The sequence below is a fragment of the Podarcis cretensis genome, assembly GCF_951804945.1.
Source record: "Podarcis cretensis genome assembly, chromosome: 16".
In the NCBI taxonomy this organism is placed as follows: Eukaryota; Metazoa; Chordata; class Lepidosauria; order Squamata; family Lacertidae; genus Podarcis; species Podarcis cretensis.
The window spans coordinates 42,228,292-42,246,307 of record NC_137186.1 but is presented as its reverse complement, the minus strand read 5'-3'; the positions used below and the strand labels follow the sequence as shown (position 1 = coordinate 42,246,307).

Here is an 18,016-nt window from a genome sequence, read left to right as displayed (position 1 = left end):
CTGCTTGATGCGGCGAGGGGGGGGGGGGGGGATGTCGCCTAAGAGGAAGGCACGCTTGGCAAACCCTCACCGGGATCAACTCCTGCCCGGAAAGCTCTGTCCCCTGCACTGTGGAGGGACGTGGGGATCCCGAACTGGCCTCCGCAGTCACGTACTGTGTTAAAAGCGTGTTTATGGAAGACGATCTTCCTCGGCTACGAGGGCTCGTCAAAGAAGAAGAGGCGGCGGCGGCCCGGCCCCTTGGTCCCTCCCCGTCGGTCTGGGGCTCCACCTGCCGCCGGCGCTGGGCTGGGCTGGCTGGGCTGGGCTGGCGGCGGCGGCGGCGGGCGGAGCGAGAGGGCGGCCGGCGGGCGAGGAGCGGCCATGGCGGCGCACCTGAACTCGGGCCGGGTCAACCTGATGGCGCTGCGGGAGGCCGGCCGCAAGGAGCTGCGCGAGTTCCTCGACAAGTGCGCCGGATCCAAGGTCGGCCGGGATCGCAGGGAGGGCCTTTCCCGCCTCGCTCTTCCCCTTCCTCCCCCCCCCCCCCGCCGCCCGGCCTGCTCCTCCTCCGCCTCCTCCTCCGCCTCCTCCTCCTCGGGAGTCCGCTGCCAGGCGCCGGGCCTCGGCCTGCTTGGGGCCCCATTCGCGAAGCCCCTCGGCGAAGGAGGGAGGACAAACGAAGCGCACGCCGGGCGAGCGGCGCGCCTGCAAACCGGCAGCACCACGAAGCCCACGGAGAAGAAACCTCGCAAGCTGAGGAGAGGAGGCGCCGGGCTTCGGCGGGGGCGGCCGGGCCGGCCTGAGATGGCCCCCCCCCCTCGGAGGCCTCTCCCGGGCTGGGCTTTGGGCCGGTGCTGCTGCCTCCACGTCCTTTCTGCAGTGAGGCTGCTGCGGCCCCTTGGCTTGTGCATCCCGCCTTGGGCCTCGCCGCCCCCCCCGGCCCAGGCCTTTCAGCTGTCTCCACCTTCCCGATAAGCTAGATCAAAAAACAAAAGGCTTATCAATTAAAAAGAAATATTCCGAGCACACACAGTTTTTCATTTTAAATTCACTTAAATTGTCACTAAAATGGGCTTTATTTCTGTTGCCCTAATGCTGAAAACATTTATGAAAAAATTTAAAATGCCGTTTTAAAGCCCCCCCCCCGTAAAACCACTACATCTGGGGTCTAAAAATACCACTGTACGTAAATTCTAATGAGCCTAGTTAGCTTTATTTCTTAAAAAACATGCACAGAATTTGGCTGTAAAATGGTGCATACCTACAGACATGCACTAGCCTTCTCACAGGGCCTTAATACCTCAATGAAGCTTACTCTGCTAAGGTTATAGATTCAGGTAGCTTGCCATGTTGGTCTGACGCAGTAGAAATATATAAAAATAATAATAAAATTGTCCAATAGCACCTTAGAGACCAACTAAGTTTGTTCTTGGTATGAGCTTTCATGTGCTTGCACACTTCTTCAGATACACTGAAACAGAAGTCACCAGACCCTTATATATAGTGAGAGGGTGGGGAGGGGGGTTGCTCAGAAGGCGGGTGGGAGATGGGTCATTGCCTGATAGGTAAACCTGTTGACGACTGTTAATGACTGTAATTGGTCTTACAGGAAAAAGCAAAAAATAGCTTTATACAGTGGTACCTCTGGTTACAGACGCTTCAGGTTACAGACTCCGCTAACCCAGAAATAGTACCTTGGGTTAAGAACTTTGATTCAGGATGAGAACAGAAATCGTTCTCCGGCGGTGCAGCAGCAGCAGGAGGCCCCATTAGCTAAAGTGGTGCTTCAGGTTAAGAACAGTTTCAGGTTAAGAACGGACCTCCGGAACGAATTAAGTACTTAACCCAAGGTACCACTGTAATGTGCTTTGTGTAGCTATTTTAGTATTATTATTATTAAAAAATTATTGCACCCTGTACCTGTAGATCTCAGGGTACTTCAAAACATAAAACTACAATATAAAGAACACAAAATACATATTAAAAATAAGAACAAAGACAACCCAATAATTCCTCTTCCACAACACACTTAAAAGGGCATTTTAACTAACAGGATGTCAGTTAGTCAAAGGCCTGGTTAAAGACGAACATTTTTGCCTGGTGCTTAAAGGTGTATCATGAAGGCACTAGCTGAACCTCCCTGGGAAGAGCATGATCTTTCAGATGTACTATCAGAATCTACTGCTTAATGTTTTCATACATGCCCACGCAGTGATGGGGTTTGCACATAACACTAAGCCAAACCATGACTTGGCACAACCAAACCTGCAGGTTTCCAGGGAGAAGATGGCAGCTACTTTGCTCTTCCATCCTCTGGTCTTACAGTTGCTTCAGTGCTGTGAGCTAAGCCATGATTTGGCTAAGCCATGATTTGGCTTAGCGCTGTGTCTGAACCTGAGCCTATAGTTTATTTTGACAAACCATAAGCTGTAGCGAAGGTTTGTTCTCGGGCAATGGTAAAAAAGCAAACAAAACCCCAATCACCTGAAAATTGCTGTCTGTCTTAAATGATTTTTCTGTCTGTTTAGCAATTCGAATGCACTGGGCTAGATATTGACATGAGCCAACAGTGTGACGCAGCAGCTAAAAAAGCCAATGCAATTCTGGGCTGCATCAATAGGAGTAGAGCATCTAGATCAAGGGAAGTAATAGTGCCACTGTATTCTGCTCTGGTCAGACCTCACCTGGAGTACTGTGTCCAGCTCTGGGCACCACAGTTCAAGAAGGACACTGACAAACTGGAACGTGTCCAGAGGAGGGCAACCAAAATGGTCAAAGGCCTGGAAACGATGCCTTATGAAGAACGGCTAAGGGAGCTGGGCATCTTTAGCCTGGAGAAGAGGAGGTTAAGGGGTGATATGATAGCCATGTTCAAATATATAAAAGGGTGTCACATAGAGGAGGGAGAAAGGTTGTTTTCTGCTGCTCCAGAGAAGCGGACACGGAGCAATGGTTCCAAACTACAAGAAAGAAGATTCCACCTAAACATTAGGAAGAACTTCCTGACAGTAAGAGCTGTTTGACAGTGGAATTTGCTGCCAAGGAGTGTGGTGGAGTCTCCTTCTTTGGAGGTCTTTAAGCAGAGGCTTGACAACCATATGTCAGGAGTGCTCTGATGGTGTTTCCTGCTTGGCAGGGGGTTGGACTTGATGGCCCTTGTGGTCTCTTCCAATTCTATGATTCTATTCTATGATCCTATGATACTATATATGGAATTCAAAATTGTATTACCTTTTGTTTCTTATTGCATTACACTGTATTAAAAATACAATTAAGATCAATGTGAATACTGATGTGAAAAACATAATTAAAGATCAAAATGGATATTTAAATGTGATGGGTGTCATGGACCTCCTGAATGAACTGTGGATCACAGTTTGGCAGCTCCTGTTCTGTAGCTTACCTTCAAGGGGGAAATGAAGCAGGAGCCTAGGTTCAGAAGTGTAGATGAAGGGCAGTCTAGAAATACAAATAATGAAGTTTCTCTGCATAGAATTGTCAGAGACTTTCCCTCTACCCCACTCACTTCTGTACATTGGATGTAGCTTGAAATGTCAGCTGATTCTCTGCTTTCCTCTTCATAGGCCATTGTGTGGGATGAGTATCTTACAGGTCCATTTGGGCTGATTGCACAATATTCACTTCTAAAGGTAGGATTGGGCAAGATTTTTAAAAAATATTAAGTCTGATTTTTGCCATAAGTAGAGTGTTTTCCTATTGAGAGTTTTATCCAGTAGGTGTGAAGAAAATGTTTTTGGTGTCCTAGGTGGGTAGTTATTCCACCTAAACACCAAGTTTAAAAAACACAAGGATAGATGCTCCCAGTAGTGAGTTGACCATAAATCCATTCTTTTCTCATATATATAAACTTCTAAAGACTAAAATAAGATTGCACATTATTATTACTTTTGTCTCCTTCCAGGAACATGAGGTGGAGAAAATGTTCACTCTCAAACCAGGCCGCCTCCCACCTGCAGATGTCAAGAATATTATTTTCTTTGTCAGACCAAGGCTAGAACTCATGGACATAATTGCTGAAAATGTGCTCAGGTAGAGTAGCTCTCCAGACCTACCTTTTTGCTTTCTGCAGTCTGAGTAGAAACTTCATGGTTACCTTACTTGTTTTCCTTGACTGAAAAGTTACACCTGAACTCAGGTGACATCACTTATGAACTTGGTTCAGAATATTGAAGGCCAACTTCTCACTTTAACTGGTAGTTTCTGTATTTCTTAAGGTATCTCCTTGTATCCTTTCTAGTGAAGACAGGGTCCGTTGTCCACAGAGGGATTTCCACATCCTGTTTGTGCCACGCCGCAGCTTGCTGTGTGAGCAGCGACTGAAGGATCAAGGAGTTCTGGGCTCCTTCATTCACAGAGAGGAGTACAGCCTGGACCTCATTCCATTTGATGGAGACCTATTATCCATGGAGTCTGAAAGCGCCTTCAAAGTCAGTATTGGGTTTCTTTGCAGAGGGTAGCACAGTGTGGGGTATATTTCTAAACTGGCTGCTGATAGCCCCCAGTTGGCACCCCAACGCTCAGTCATAGGAGTCATTGGTTGGCAGTGGCTTTGGCTTCCTATTGACTTGAGGTCTAGACAGGAACCAGATCCTCTGCATACCCCACCACCTCAGTGCTATAAGGAAAGCAGCTGTTCTCTGTGTTGTACGACAAGGTCATGAGCTTCAACTGCAAGGAAACAGATCTGGGTTTCCTATTAAGAGGCTCACTTCCTCCTTCCCACGCATTAAGCACTGTTTCAGAGGCCCTTCTCTTGAGTTTTGGTAACCAGGAAGAGAGCTGCCTTCTGAGGGTTGATTATTGGTTGATCTTCCTAGAGCCATAGGTGAAAATTTCACCTAGGCCTTCAGCTGATTTTAGTGCTGCTCTGTTAAGGTGTGTTAAGTGTTTTTTTTGTCATACTGTTTTTTTATATAAACTGATTTGAAAAAATTAATTTAAAAGTGGGGTATGTATATTTTAATATGACAAATACTATGGAAACATTGACAATTAATTAGCTGGTGGCTGCCTTCTGCTTGGAGGTTTTTAAAAGGAAGCTGGCCAATATATATAGTACAGTATATAGTAATCAATTACAGCAAAGTCTGAACTCACATGCGTGTCCACCACTCCCATGTATTCATACACACACTGTCAAAGAAGATTGGGATCTTTTGCTAGCATCATAATGTGTGTCTGTTTATGAACATTTGTTTGCCTCCATTCCTGCCTAAATAAAACTGACACCTGATACTTTTTGTTTGGGGCTGGTGATCCTAAAGACCTGTTAACTGCCAGATGGGCAAGCCAGTAATTCTTAGAGGCAAACAAATGGCTTTACAGTAAGATTATTGAGAGACATTGACAAAGAAAGCTTGCTTTATTATATGAAATGAAATTGAGAGAATATATAAATGCTGTTTCAGACAGTAAAATTACAATTTAAGCAGGCAGCAACTACTTAGCTTACGCACCTTGTCCCTACCTAGTCTCAGCCTACAGAAGTGAGTGTGACAATTTTGGCAGCAGGACGCACACTGCCAGTAAGTTAAGAAAGGGAGGGGAGAAAGAGTATCCCTATCCTTAACTGTCCTTAATATGTGTGTGTTCATTTCTTGTGATCACTGAATGAAGGTCTTCTGTGGAGCTAGGAGAGCAAGCAGAATAAATTCCGTTTGACACACACACCTATTAGCACAAGGAAGCACTTTGTCATCTGTGCCAGTTTTCTGATCCTGTTTATTTAAAGTACAGTGTTTATAGGATGCCTTTTTATTTTCAGCTTATTGCTGTAAGCTGAGGATACCACCTGCATCCTAAGTTTCTTACCATGCTTTCTTTGTCTTTTTTTAAAATATAGGAGTGTTACTTAGAAAATGACCAGACCAGCCTCTATCACGCAGCAAAGGGGCTCATGACACTCCAGGCACTTTATGGAACAATCCCACAGATCTTTGGGAAAGGGGAATGCGCAAGGGTAAATATGATCTAGAACGCCTCCCTTGTCTGCCATTTCACTGTGTGAATGCCTCTTTGTATGGACAACAATCGCTTTGGAATTGCTCTAGTTTTTCCTTTCTTTTCTTAACCCTGCTTATATATAAAGAGGCATGTGGTCTAATGTCTAATGAATCCACACACTCTGTGTTATAGTGAATGGGTGTGTGGGTGTATGAGGTGTATATGAGAGACATGAAGAAGATGAGGCTGCAGATTTTGGTTATTCTGCCCCTGTCCTTGGAGGTTGAGGAGCAGCAGTCAGTCTGTCACTCTTGCACAAAGGGGATGACAGAACACCAATCTAGAGCTTGACTCACCACCGCAGGAAGTGAGAGGTGCATATTCAAAGATGTCTGCAATGTTTGATGTGTTACTTGCTGCTTGTAGCCTGAGTCATAATCTTCCAAACGCTTCTTTCTTCAGCACGTGGCAAATATGATGATCAGGATGAAGCGGGAGTTTTCTGGGAGCCAGAATCCAATCTTCCCAGTCTTTGATACCCTCTTGCTGCTTGACCGCAACATAGACTTGATGTCACCTCTGGCCACACAGCTGACTTATGAGGGGCTTATTGATGAGATATACGGAATTCAGAACAGTAAGTTAGCAGCTGTGACCAGGATGTAACAAAATTTCTGAGTAATTGGTTCTCAGATGGAAAAAGACCCTGTCTTAGACCAGTACATACATCTTTATTTTCTCTTCTCATTGTAGTGGACAGTTTCTTCTTACCGGTCACATCCTTTCCTTAGTCAGGGAGTAGGTAAGCAGTTCTGTTCAGAGAAGGGACAACAATCCCCAGTAACAGGTTTTTTCTCAGCTTCCTCACGATACGCCAATTGGTCTTTCGTTGTCATTGTCCCCTTTCTTTTCCCCCAGCCAAGGAAGGCTACTTCTCTTCCTTGTAGGTCTTCTGCTTTTCTTTCTTTCTTTCTTTCTTTCTTTCTTGCTTGCTTGCTTGCTTGCTTTCTTTCTCAGAGGATTTTTCAGGGTCTCCCCCTCTCGTGCCCTTAAGCAGCATTTTAGAGACACTGGGGATGAGAGAATGACCCCAGTTCTCCTCATCTTGTCTATTGCAGAACCTGTGGCTCTCTAGCTGTTGTTGGACTGCCCCAACCAGGATGGTCCAAAAGCACCTGGAGGGCCACAGGGCCCCCACCCCACCAAGTTTTCTAACAGCAGTTTAGTAACTCTCATTTATTTTACCTGACTTAATGGGAAAGTATTTTGCTCTTTTGTCCAGTGGTATTATCTGGTATGGAAAGTGTTCCACAAGTGGCAGCAGAGGAGAAGAGGGGAAATAAGATGCTTCTCCTGGATCAGTTTCAGTTGGGAAAAATGAAAACTGGCGCCCCTCAAGAGCCAGCTTGGCACTTGCCAAGTGACAGCTCAGTTTCCTTATTTCCCAGTGTTTATTCCTCTGTGTGTTGGAAAGCGAAGTCAGCTCTGTTTTCTTTGGCTTGTATTTTGGCAGCTTACGTGAAACTCCCTCCAGAAAAGTTTGCCCCCAAGAAGCAGGGGGAGGGTGGCAAGGATCTCCCCACAGAGCCCAAGAAGCTGCAGCTGAATTCTGCTGAGGAGCTTTATGCAGAGATCCGGGACAAGAATTTCAATGCTGTGGGCTCTGTGCTGAGCAAGAGAGCCAAAATAATCTCAGCCGCATTTGAGGTAATCGACCTGTGTTATCTTATCCCCACAGATGAGTCCAGATTCAACTGGCTTGTCCATTCAGCCTCAGAAGTCTTCCATATACACCTTGCAGTTGCAGGATGCTGGTCAAATCAGTAGTCAGATCTGCACTTTTGCTTCAGCACCAGTCTTGATCAAGGCTGTGTGTTCTGTAAAAACAATGAAAATTTGTGCCTGTGCAATCCAAACCCCGCACCAAGAAGAAGAACCTGAATCAGCAACATATATGTGTTATGCATATAAGTATATAGATCTACACAATCTATACTTCCACATTTTGTACCCTTCTAGTTTTACTGCTTATGAAGAGAGACAATAAGTTATGGAAGACACTGAAGCCCTCCCCATTAGCTTCTGAGAATTCAGAAAGCACACTTTTGAACATGTCATTGCAGTCATAAGACATGGAAACTTGCTTGTATATTAATGAAAGCTGAGATTCTTAGGGAACTGAATCCTACCCCAATTCCATACTACCAAGGCATGCGTGTGGACTTTCCTATGCATGTTGGAATTAGATGTATCTTCTTGATGTCACGTATCTCATGGGATGGTGTAGCCATATAATAATTTGGGCAAGCGGCTTTGTCCTTGCAGTCACAAATGTGTGTCCTTCCATGTTGTGCAGTTTCAGGAAATTCCATCATGCCTGGCCTAGTATGATAGTACATAAAAGCATAGATGACTTGAGTTCTGAGCTGTGTAATCTGGTCACATTTTCTGCATTTCTTTCTGCTCCTTTAGAAGGCCAGACCAGCTGCACTTGCCTATTGAAAGAGGAACCATTTAAAATTGAGTGCTATAATTGGCACTTTTATGTTGGAAGAACAAGAGAGAGTGCAAGGTTGTCAGATATAATAGGTGATAATGAAACAGCAGCTTGTGGGTAGCAAAAGGCTTATTAATGGCATACTTCATTATTATCTTCCTGCCTGGGCTTGCCATTCATATAGTTTACACTTCAACCAAATTCCACTTTTCAATAAATGTGTTTGGATGTGTAGTTCTTTCTTGTTGGTCTGATAGAAACTGGAAGTGGAATACATACATCTGGATTGTCCTTATTAATAGGTCATTAGACACCTCTGGCAATCTAGTCCTTAGAGTTAAGCTCTGTGCTTTTCATCGTTACTGAGATAACAAGATTTATGTCTCTTCAGGAAACATCCTTATGGACTCAGATAATTTCTCACTTCATTATGTTGGACCAATTTCTTTATTTGGATCATTTATAACCTGCTTTTCAATCAGGGTTCTCAAAATCAAAGAGCAAAATTTAGAAACAAAATAAACGTAAAATCAATAAAATGCAAACATCCAAACAAAGGGACAATTTGTAACCATGAGAGTGCATGGTGGTCATTAAAGAAGGCACGTGTGTTCTAGTAGTTTGGCAAGGGCGCATCTTGGACTTAAATAGAGGTTTTCTTTCCACTCTGTCATGAGCTCGGTGTGAATTACAATGTCTCCTGCTGGTTTCATATTTGAAGTTCATAATATCCAACCTGGTCGCACTCACCCCAGGCAGCTCCTGATTCAGCACAGTTTCCACTGCCCCACAGGCTCTTTTGGTGTTAGAAAAGGAAGAATGTTTTTATGATGTGTAAAAAGATGCCAGTTAGTTAGAAATGGTTAGATAGGAAATTGCTCATGCTGCCAGAGCTTGCCATTCATTTAGCAGTTTTACACTGCAAAACTGATTATGCAACAAAGAAAGATTATTGGATGGGGAACTGGATATTCTCTCATCAGAAGCGTAACTATTTTTTTCCTTAACTGAAAATAGTGAACATTGTAAAGGAGACACATAAGATTTCCATGTTCTCTTGGGGATTGACTCTAAACTGTTATCTGCTGGGTCTGTTTTCCTAGGAAAGACACCATGCTAAAACTGTTGGAGAGATCAAACAGTTTGTCTCACAGCTGCCACACATGCAAGCAGCAAGAAGCTCTTTAGCTAACCACACTTCTATTGCGGAACTCATCAAAGATATCACTAGTGAGTTTTTACTTATTTATTTATTTATTCACTCACTCACTCACTCACTCACTGCCTTTCCCCCAGATGGGACTCAAGGTGGCTTACAGAATATTCCAGCTATAGCTGGATAAGCTGCCAGTGGCCAGATATCAGCACTGTTCTTGACTGAAAACTATTTTCAAATGCAGCATGTTCATTTACTGTTTTTTATTATTTATTTAAGCATCAGAAGACTTCTTTGATAACTTAACAGTGGAACAAGAGTTTATGTCAGGAATAGACACTGACAAGGTAGGTGAAAATGCTCTTAAAATAGTTCCCCCCCCCATTGTTATCTAGTATCTCTTGGAATAATGGTGGGTGTTGTTTTTGCTAAATGGAACCTGTTTCTGTTCCACTGAATCTTCTGGAAGCTAAACTTCCTTGGTCCAACATCCTCAACACCAGCTGCAGGTGCAGTCCTTCTGCCCCAGATTGCAACCACTCTTATTGATGAAGAAAAACTGCTCACCAAAAATTGCATCCTGTTTTGTGGCTGGTTTCACTTTGATGCAAATTGTTCTTGACATTGTGATGGAGGAGGTTCCATGCCCACTTTTACATCCCTACGAATAAGAGCTAAACATTTTGTTTCGCTACCATTTCAAAAGTTGGTGTAGTTTTGTTGGTTTGATTTTTCTGTTTAGGTCAACAACTACATTGAAGACTGTATTGCCCAAAAGCATCCCCTGATCAAGATTTTAAGACTCGTTTGTCTGCAGTCAGTGTGCAACAGCGGACTGAAACAGAAGGTCCTGGATCATTATAAGAGAGAGATTCTCCAGGTTAGCCAAATCAAATATAGATCACTCTTGGGAGAACCTTATGCATGATTGTTTAGTGGGGAAACTCAAGTCATCGGGCCAGCTGCTGGTTAACTCATCTCAGTAATTAAAACCTAATGTCAAGGTTGATGTACAGTGGTGCCCCGCAAGACGAACACCTCGCAAGACGGAAAACCCGCTAGACGAAAGGGTTTTCCGTTTTGGAGGCGCTTCGCAAAACGAATTTCCCTATGGGCTTGCTTCGCAAGACAAAATGTCTTGCGAGTTCCTGCGGGTTTTCCCCCCTTCCCCCCCCTTTTCCTAAGCCGCTAAACCGCTTATCAGCTGATCCGCTAAAAGCCGCTAAAAGCGCTAATCCGCTAAGCTGTCAATGGGCTTGCTTCGCAAGACGAAAAAACCGCTATACGAAGAGCCTGACGGAACGGATTAATTTCGTCTTGCGAGGCACCACTGTATTTATATTCTATTGATAGGGTATATTTTGTATTTGCATAGCATTTCTTTAAAGGATAATAATTAAAAAGAGAAACAAACATGGTTAATAGTTTATTGAGATTTTGCAGTCTGCTAGTTCATGCTGCCCTTTTCCTCCCCTGGAGCAAGTGAGAGCAACAAGCCAGGCAACCTTGACTTATCAATATATGAACCATGGTTGTGGTTTTTTCCTTTTGTATAAACCATGATTGCAAAAGCAGGAACAGTGGCTTCATGTTCGTTGTTTATTCAGGAGAAACAAACCACAATTCCAGGTTCAGACATAATGATAACTTAAGGTTTCATGGCTCACACCGAGGAAGGAGCAAAGCAAGAACTTTTTGGGACTGTGTACACTGCCTAATCCTGACATTGCCATTGACCCATGACTTACTGTTACATGCAGATGAGGGCATTGCATTTTTAAATTGAATGTTACCTCTGCAGGATTGGGTGGCACAGAAGAAAAACTTAAAAATATCAAGAAATGTTGTTTTTGCCCAATCTATAGCTATCTATCTTGGTTCAATCTAGACTTGCTCAGCTCCTGTTTTTACTTTTCACTGTGTTCTTAGCTTTAAATCAAATGGTTTATTGATTGAAATCTTGGGCTACAGCACTATGTAGACTTACCTTGGAGGAATTCCCTTTGATCACATTGACTCCTACAACATACAGTCGTACCTTGGATCCCGAATGCCCTGGAACTCGGATGTTTTGACTCCCGAATGCCGCAAATCCAGAAGTGATTGTTCCAGTTTGCGAACATTCTTTTGGAACCTGAACATCCGACAGGCTTCTGCAGCCAATCAGAAGCCACAATTTGGTTTTCGAATGTTTTGGAAGTCAAACAGACTTCTGGAATGGATTCTGACTTCCATAGTACTGTACAACTGTACACATGATTATACTGTCAATGAACCCAAGACTGGTAATGCTAAATCAGTCCATGGTTTTGAACAACCTCACTTTGCTTTCTTGCAGATAGACCGTGCATCTCTTAAGCAGGTCAAATGACAATCCATACATATTATATAAAATACAATATGGTATAGTATCATTGACGCTCCCCCCAATGGTTTTCAGTACCATCCCCTTCCTCTATTCTCTACTTGCCTCAGTTCCTTTTCTGTGTTTTATTAAATAGTAAGATAGACCTATAACTTGTAACTGCTGCCACCCTCATGACTTCCACCCCCCCCCCAGCATCACACTGAACATAGTGGAATGACAAGTACTTTCAACTGTACAACTGGGATAGCGCTGTAATACTTTTCCCTTTTAGTGTGTGATGTCTTAGTCCTCGCAACTTGTTATTGTTTATACTCTTTCTTTTCTTCTTTTTAATATCTAATTCATTTGTAACTGAAAATCCATAAAATATAAATTAAAAAAGAAAATTACAATACCTTCCTCTTCTTTGGCGAGCCCTCGTACACGGTCTTAAAAGTAAGTCCGTAGGTGACTGTGGAGACCAATTCTGGCTCCACACGTCCTTCCATGTGGGGACATAGGTTTCTGGGCAAGAGTTGATCACGGTGAGGGTTCCTTCCTCTTAGCACATTTCTCCCTTTTGTCCTGAGTTTGAGTGTCTTCAAAGCCCATGACATCTTTGGTAAAGTCTGTTATCCAACTAGAGTGCTTTCAGGCCAGTGTTTCCAGTTGTCAGTGTTTATACGGCATTTTTAAAGATTTGCCTTGAGAGAGTCTTTAAACTTATTTTGTTGACCACCAGCATTACGCTTTCCATTTTTAAGTTTGAAATAGAGCGGTTGCTTTGGAAAACAATAATCAGGCATCCGAACAACTTTACCAGTCCACCAATACAACCAATACTAAGCAGCACACATAGGAGCCAACGACTAGAGGCTATGAGGGCTCCCCCCCCCAAAAAAAAAAATTTGAAGAGGTGGGCCCTCCAGAGTTGATGGGCACTGCTATTCACATGGTGTGTGTGCACTGTGTCATGTGATTATGTGGGACAGGACTTACCTGGGCCCCCACAATATTTTATTCAAGTTGGTACCCCTGACAACACATGTTCTTTTTACAGACTTATGGCTATGAACATATACTGACTTTAAATAATCTAGAAAAGGCTGGACTCTTGAAGACCCAGTTAACCAGTAGAAACAACTACCCAACAATTCGGAAAACTCTGCGTCTGTGGATGGATGATGTCAATGAACAGGTAAGTGCTTCATCACACAGTTACGGCATTGCTAAAAAATTTATGAAATGCACTGTGGTGAGAAGCTGCTCTTCATTGATCCCACTTCCTTCCATCCTTCCTGCAGAATCCCAACGACATCTCTTATGTATACAGTGGCTATGCTCCTCTAAGTGTGCGCCTGGCACAATTGCTTGCCCGTCCAGGGTGGCGAAGCATAGAAGAAGTGTTAAAGATGCTTCCAGGACCACACTTTGAAGAGAGGCAGCAATTGCCAACAGGGCTTCAAAAAAAACGTAGGTATCTTTGGACACACAATTTGTGTTGTAATAGTGTGCTTAAAGGCTTGCTAATGACAGCTGCAGCTTCACCCGCAGTACAGTGGCTTCTTGTTAACACTGGGGCTCCAGTGCAAACAAAGGCTTCCTTGTTCCTAGAGGGTGCAAGTTTGTATGGACTTTTTAAAAAAATGGCCATGCAATTTCAACCACTCTTCTTGCATGTTGCAGCTCATATGGAGCCCTGGATCAGATGCATGGGTTCAGCCTCCCACAACTCCCACGGATTTCAGTGCAGTGTAGGCATTCCCAATGGGTTGGGCCTTGTATCTGAGTGATAGATGTTGCATATTTAGTCGCTGTTGCTTCATTCTGCCTAGGTTAGCTTCCCTCTTCCAAACTGCAGCATAGAAACCTTCTTGTCAAATAAACAATCTAAAACCAAGCTTGGGGAAGTGAGGGCTGGGTAGGTGTTGTGTGGCATAAAAAATAAACTCAAAGTCAGTTTTCCCCTCTCTACCTTGTAAACAATCCAGGTCAGCATGGAGAAAACAGAGTCACTCTGGTATTTTTCCTGGGTGGAGTGACGTATGCTGAAATTGCAGCTCTCCGCTTTCTGTCTCAAATGGAAGATGGGGGCACAGAATATGTCATTGCAACAACTAAACTCATCAATGGAACAAGCTGGGTCAAATCTCTAATGGAGAAGTTGGAGCCTCCGCCCTTTTAGAACGAGAATCTGCACAACGATCAAGAGACACCATAACTTGATAGGTGTAATGATAAGAAGCAGAGAAGAGGTATCCTGGCAGTGCGAATGGAAGCTGGCCTTGCTGCTGGATACAGGCCAGAAAGCGTGGTGTTCTTGCAGACTCTGTCCATAACTTTGCAAGAGGCTGATGCCTCTCTGAAAGAGGGAACGATAAAAGAAATGAAATGCCTTGAAGATGGTTCCTTACGTTGCTTTCTGAAAAATAAGCTTGGGAGGAAACTTAAATAATGTGGCCTGTGCTTTGACTGGGCCCTGCAGTGCATCCACTATCCTTATTCCCAGGTTATCTATCTATCTGTTTATTGCAGTTTCTAAGCATCTCTTTGGGAATTAACATATTCCACAATTCCATACATCTCTCAGGAAGATTTCCCTGATACTTCACTTCACCCCCTCCATCCTTTGTACTGTCACTTTATTTTTTGAGTTCTGCCTCTTAATGCCATTCTTAAACTTTCTCGGCAAGCGATGTTGTATAACGTTTGTAGACCTGTACATGGCTATGTCTCCTCTTAGGCCACCATTCTGCAAGTCCTATTGAAAGCATGTTCTAAAACCCTGAATATGTAAGTTTACAAATGGCTTCAGTTCTTTGGTCCCGACCATTTATATGATGCTGTTGGTAGCACCTCCATTCTCTCAACCCATGCTTTTCTTTCCACACATCCCGAGACATACAGCAACAGAATCTGATCCCCCCCTCTCCTGCAATTCTCTGCAGAAACGAGGGAGTTCTCAGTTTTTCTTGTGTGCTGTAAATGTATCTAGATCTCTGTCAGCTTTTCCTTAAAAACTTACTTAAAAGCTTTACATTAAGTATGTTTGTAACCTGTACAGTGAATGTAATGGGTGGGGATTGCAAAAAGATCCAGGATCATTTTGGTGTGCCTCCAGTTTTTACTGATTCTCTCTGAAGACAGCAGTGGTCAGATTAATGCTGATACCTTTTTGAGGGTGTTGGAGTTCTGCATGTGTAAATTCAAGGAGACAAATGTTGATTATAAAGATGCAGTTCCAACGGTTTTCCATTGTGTGTATATGTTGTATTAGACATACAAATAAGTATTAAATTGTCTTTATTATTCATCGAAATAAGTTCTCAAGACAAAGTCATCTCGGATATTTAAATTTCAGGGCATGCTGTTGCAGAGTGTTGTGGTCAGACTTGTTTAATCTTGGTAAAGAAACACAGAGAGATGGTGGAACATGTAGGAACTTTTACACGTCTTGGGTTGTGGAGGGACAATGATGGATCATGACTTTTGTCTCTGACAATTAGGGGATAGTGGAGAAATTTGATTCAGTTTGTATTTAAATGCAAATCAACGTAATTCACACCTACTGAAACATAACCAACCTTTGAAATTTGCACTTCTTCAGCCCAAGTAATGTGTACAAAAAAAAATGTACTGGTGGAAAATGTGTATCAAATGCATATATTAGTGAAAATAACATACAAAAACTGCATTAAATTAGGGGACACTGCTTTGCAAAAATGTGTATATTACTCAAAATTGCATACAAAAAAATTATATTAAGAAGAATTTGCACTAAATGCTGACGAAATGTCATAAACACTTTTTAAAAATCCTCAAACTGATTGTGAAATGTAGAAAACTGAAGATGGGAAAAATGAGAACTGAGAAAAGCCACAATGGATGGATTTGCCTTTCTCCTGATAGTTCACCTGAACATCCAGGTGCTTTTCTCAGTCATTGCTCCTGGAGACTTGCTTGCTCTTAACTTTTAAGTTGTGTTGCATGTCATGTTCTAGCACATTCTCTTGGGTATTCCAGAGGGAGAAGCATTCTCACAAAGCAAATCCAGTGTTGTAGCACTGTTCCATCAACTCAATTTTTGTATGAGCTTAAAAGTTCCCTAAAAGTTATTTTTTTTGTGCCCTGAAACTAAATTAATTTGGTTTCTTTTGCCTTCCGTGGAGTCAGGATTTCCCAATAAAGAATGGGCAACTATAAAGATAAACAAGAAAAGTAACTACTAGAATTTATAATTCAAGCAAAACATGCAAGTGCCAGATTCGCAAGGAAAATAGTTCTTTCTGCAATTGTTAATGTGTACTAATTGTTCTGTATCAGAAGCACAAGTAAATGAATCTCCTTCAGAATAAGTACGTAATACTTTCACATTAAGCTTCAGTTATTGCTGTAAAGGCAATTGTGTCCTCATTGCTTTCTTCAAATTTCCAGGGTCAGTTTATAGATTTGTACATGAGGAAGAGCTTGCATGTTTCTGGGGAAAAGCTGGCATTTTTCACCATATCACTGGGGGAGTAATTGCATCCTAAATGGCTTCCTGAGTAGCTTGATTTTGATCTGTTTGTGGAGAAGGCCTTGCTTATCCCAAGGATAATAATTCGATAATGAGGGTGCCTGATTAAATTTAGAGTCCATTTGCTAAGCTATAATGCATCTCAGTGAAACATGTCACTTTAAATAGAGATGCTTTCATCTGAAATAACCAGGAGGAGGCAGGCAGCATTAAGGGTAAAAAATAAACTTTATTTTTAAAGTGTAGGTGAGTGTGGTACTTGTCTGATAAAGGGTGTGTACAGACACAATTTGAGCAGTAAGCCTGCTGAGAAAGCACTTGCCATGTGGTGTTTAGAGGAAAGATATCTTGGACTGAGCTCAGGAAACCAGACTTGTGTTTACAGCAGAAGTCGCCTTTAAATGTTGCTGTAATGTTCTGGAGAAGCTGTGACAATTTTTCTTCTGTGCAAAATGGACTTCTAAGTGTGATGTGTATATAGAAGATTCTGGGTCTGACACTTATAATAATTTATTATTTATACCCCACCCATCTTTCTGGGTTTCCCCAGCCACTCTGGGCAGCTCCCAACCAAATAATAATAATAATAATAAATTTTATTTATATCCCGCCCTCCCCAGCCGAAGCCGGGCTCAGGGCGGCTAACAACACTAAAACAGTACAACATTATAAAACATTATAAAAATTAATTAAAATCAAAATTGATGGCAACCATAAACTAAAGTTTTGTAAAGATTGCCAAAGGAGGGAGTCAGGCTGCGCCCTGACCAAAGGCCAGGTGGAACAGCTCTGTCTTGCAGGCCCTGCGGAAAGATGTCAAGTCCTGCAGGGCCCTTGTCTCTTGTGACAGAGCGTTCCACCAGGTTGGAGCCGCAGCCGAAAAAGCCCTGGCTCTAGTTGAGGCCAGCCTAACCTCTCTGTGGCCTGGGACCTTCAAGGTGTTTTTATTTGAAGATCGTAAGTTCCTCTGTGGGGCATACCAGGAGAGGCGGTCCCGTAGGTACGAGGGCCCTAGGCCCTATAGGGCTTTGAAGGTTAAAACCAGCACCTTAAACCTGATCCTGTACTCCACCGGGAGCCAGTGCAGCTGGTATAGCACCAGATGAATGTGATCTCTAAGCGAAGACCCCGTAAGGAGTCTCGCTGCGGCATTCTGCACCCGCTGGAGTTTCTGGGTCAGTCTCAAGGGCAGCCCCACGTAGAGCGAGTTACAATAATCCAGTCTGGAGGTGACCGTCGCGTGGATCACAGTGGCTAGGTCAGGGCGAGAGAGGTAAGGAGCCAACTGCTTAGCTTGGCGGAGATGAACGGTGCTGGCACTAATTGCACCCCCGCAAGAGATGGGAGTTGCCCCCTCAGTCCCATGTCATCCCGTCCCAGCCAGAGGACCTCTGTCTTCGAAGGATTTAACTTCAACCGGCTCCCACGTAACCATCCAGCCACAGCCTCCAAGCATCTGATCAGTGTGTCTGGGGCCGAGTCCGGGTGGCCGTCCATCAACAGATAGAGTTGGGTGTCATCAGCATACTGATGGCAGCCCAGCCCAAAACTCCG

At 43.4% G+C, this 18,016-nt stretch overlaps 1 protein-coding gene across 2 annotated transcripts; it reads left to right on the top strand.

The window, feature by feature from the left end:
• The first annotated feature begins 324 nt into the window (after positions 1-324).
• On the top strand, positions 325-15,268 carry VPS33A (VPS33A core subunit of CORVET and HOPS complexes). 2 transcript variants are annotated; one of them, XM_079957780.1, is made up of 13 exons: positions 325-465; positions 3,567-3,632; positions 3,905-4,032; positions 4,241-4,430; positions 5,846-5,962; positions 6,409-6,583; positions 7,460-7,653; positions 9,547-9,673; positions 9,879-9,946; positions 10,342-10,479; positions 13,007-13,144; positions 13,251-13,419; positions 13,938-15,268. In XM_079957780.1, the coding sequence occupies exons 1-13, from the start codon at positions 364-366 to the stop codon at positions 14,129-14,131; spliced, it is 1,806 nt and encodes a 601-aa protein (XP_079813906.1). In that variant the 5' UTR covers positions 325-363; the 3' UTR covers positions 14,132-15,268. The 2 variants fall into 2 exon arrangements, with proteins under 2 accessions (XP_079813906.1, XP_079813907.1); XM_079957781.1 differs by lacking the exon at positions 325-465 and adding an exon at positions 935-1,319.
• Positions 15,269-18,016: the final 2,748 nt, after the last annotated feature.

What these genes read in the sequence shown, in the direction of transcription:
- VPS33A (XM_079957780.1), top strand. Translation starts at nt 364, where the DNA reads ATGGCGGCGCACCTGAACTCGGGCCGGGTCAACCTGATGGCGCTGCGG. An exon ending in CACAATATTCACTTCTAAAG is followed by an intron (nt 3,633 to 3,904) that starts GTAGGATTGGGC and finishes GTCTCCTTCCAG; the next exon opens with GAACATGAGGTGGAGAAAAT. An exon ending in GATATACGGAATTCAGAACA is followed by an intron (nt 6,584 to 7,459) that starts GTAAGTTAGCAG and finishes GTATTTTGGCAG; the next exon opens with CTTACGTGAAACTCCCTCCA.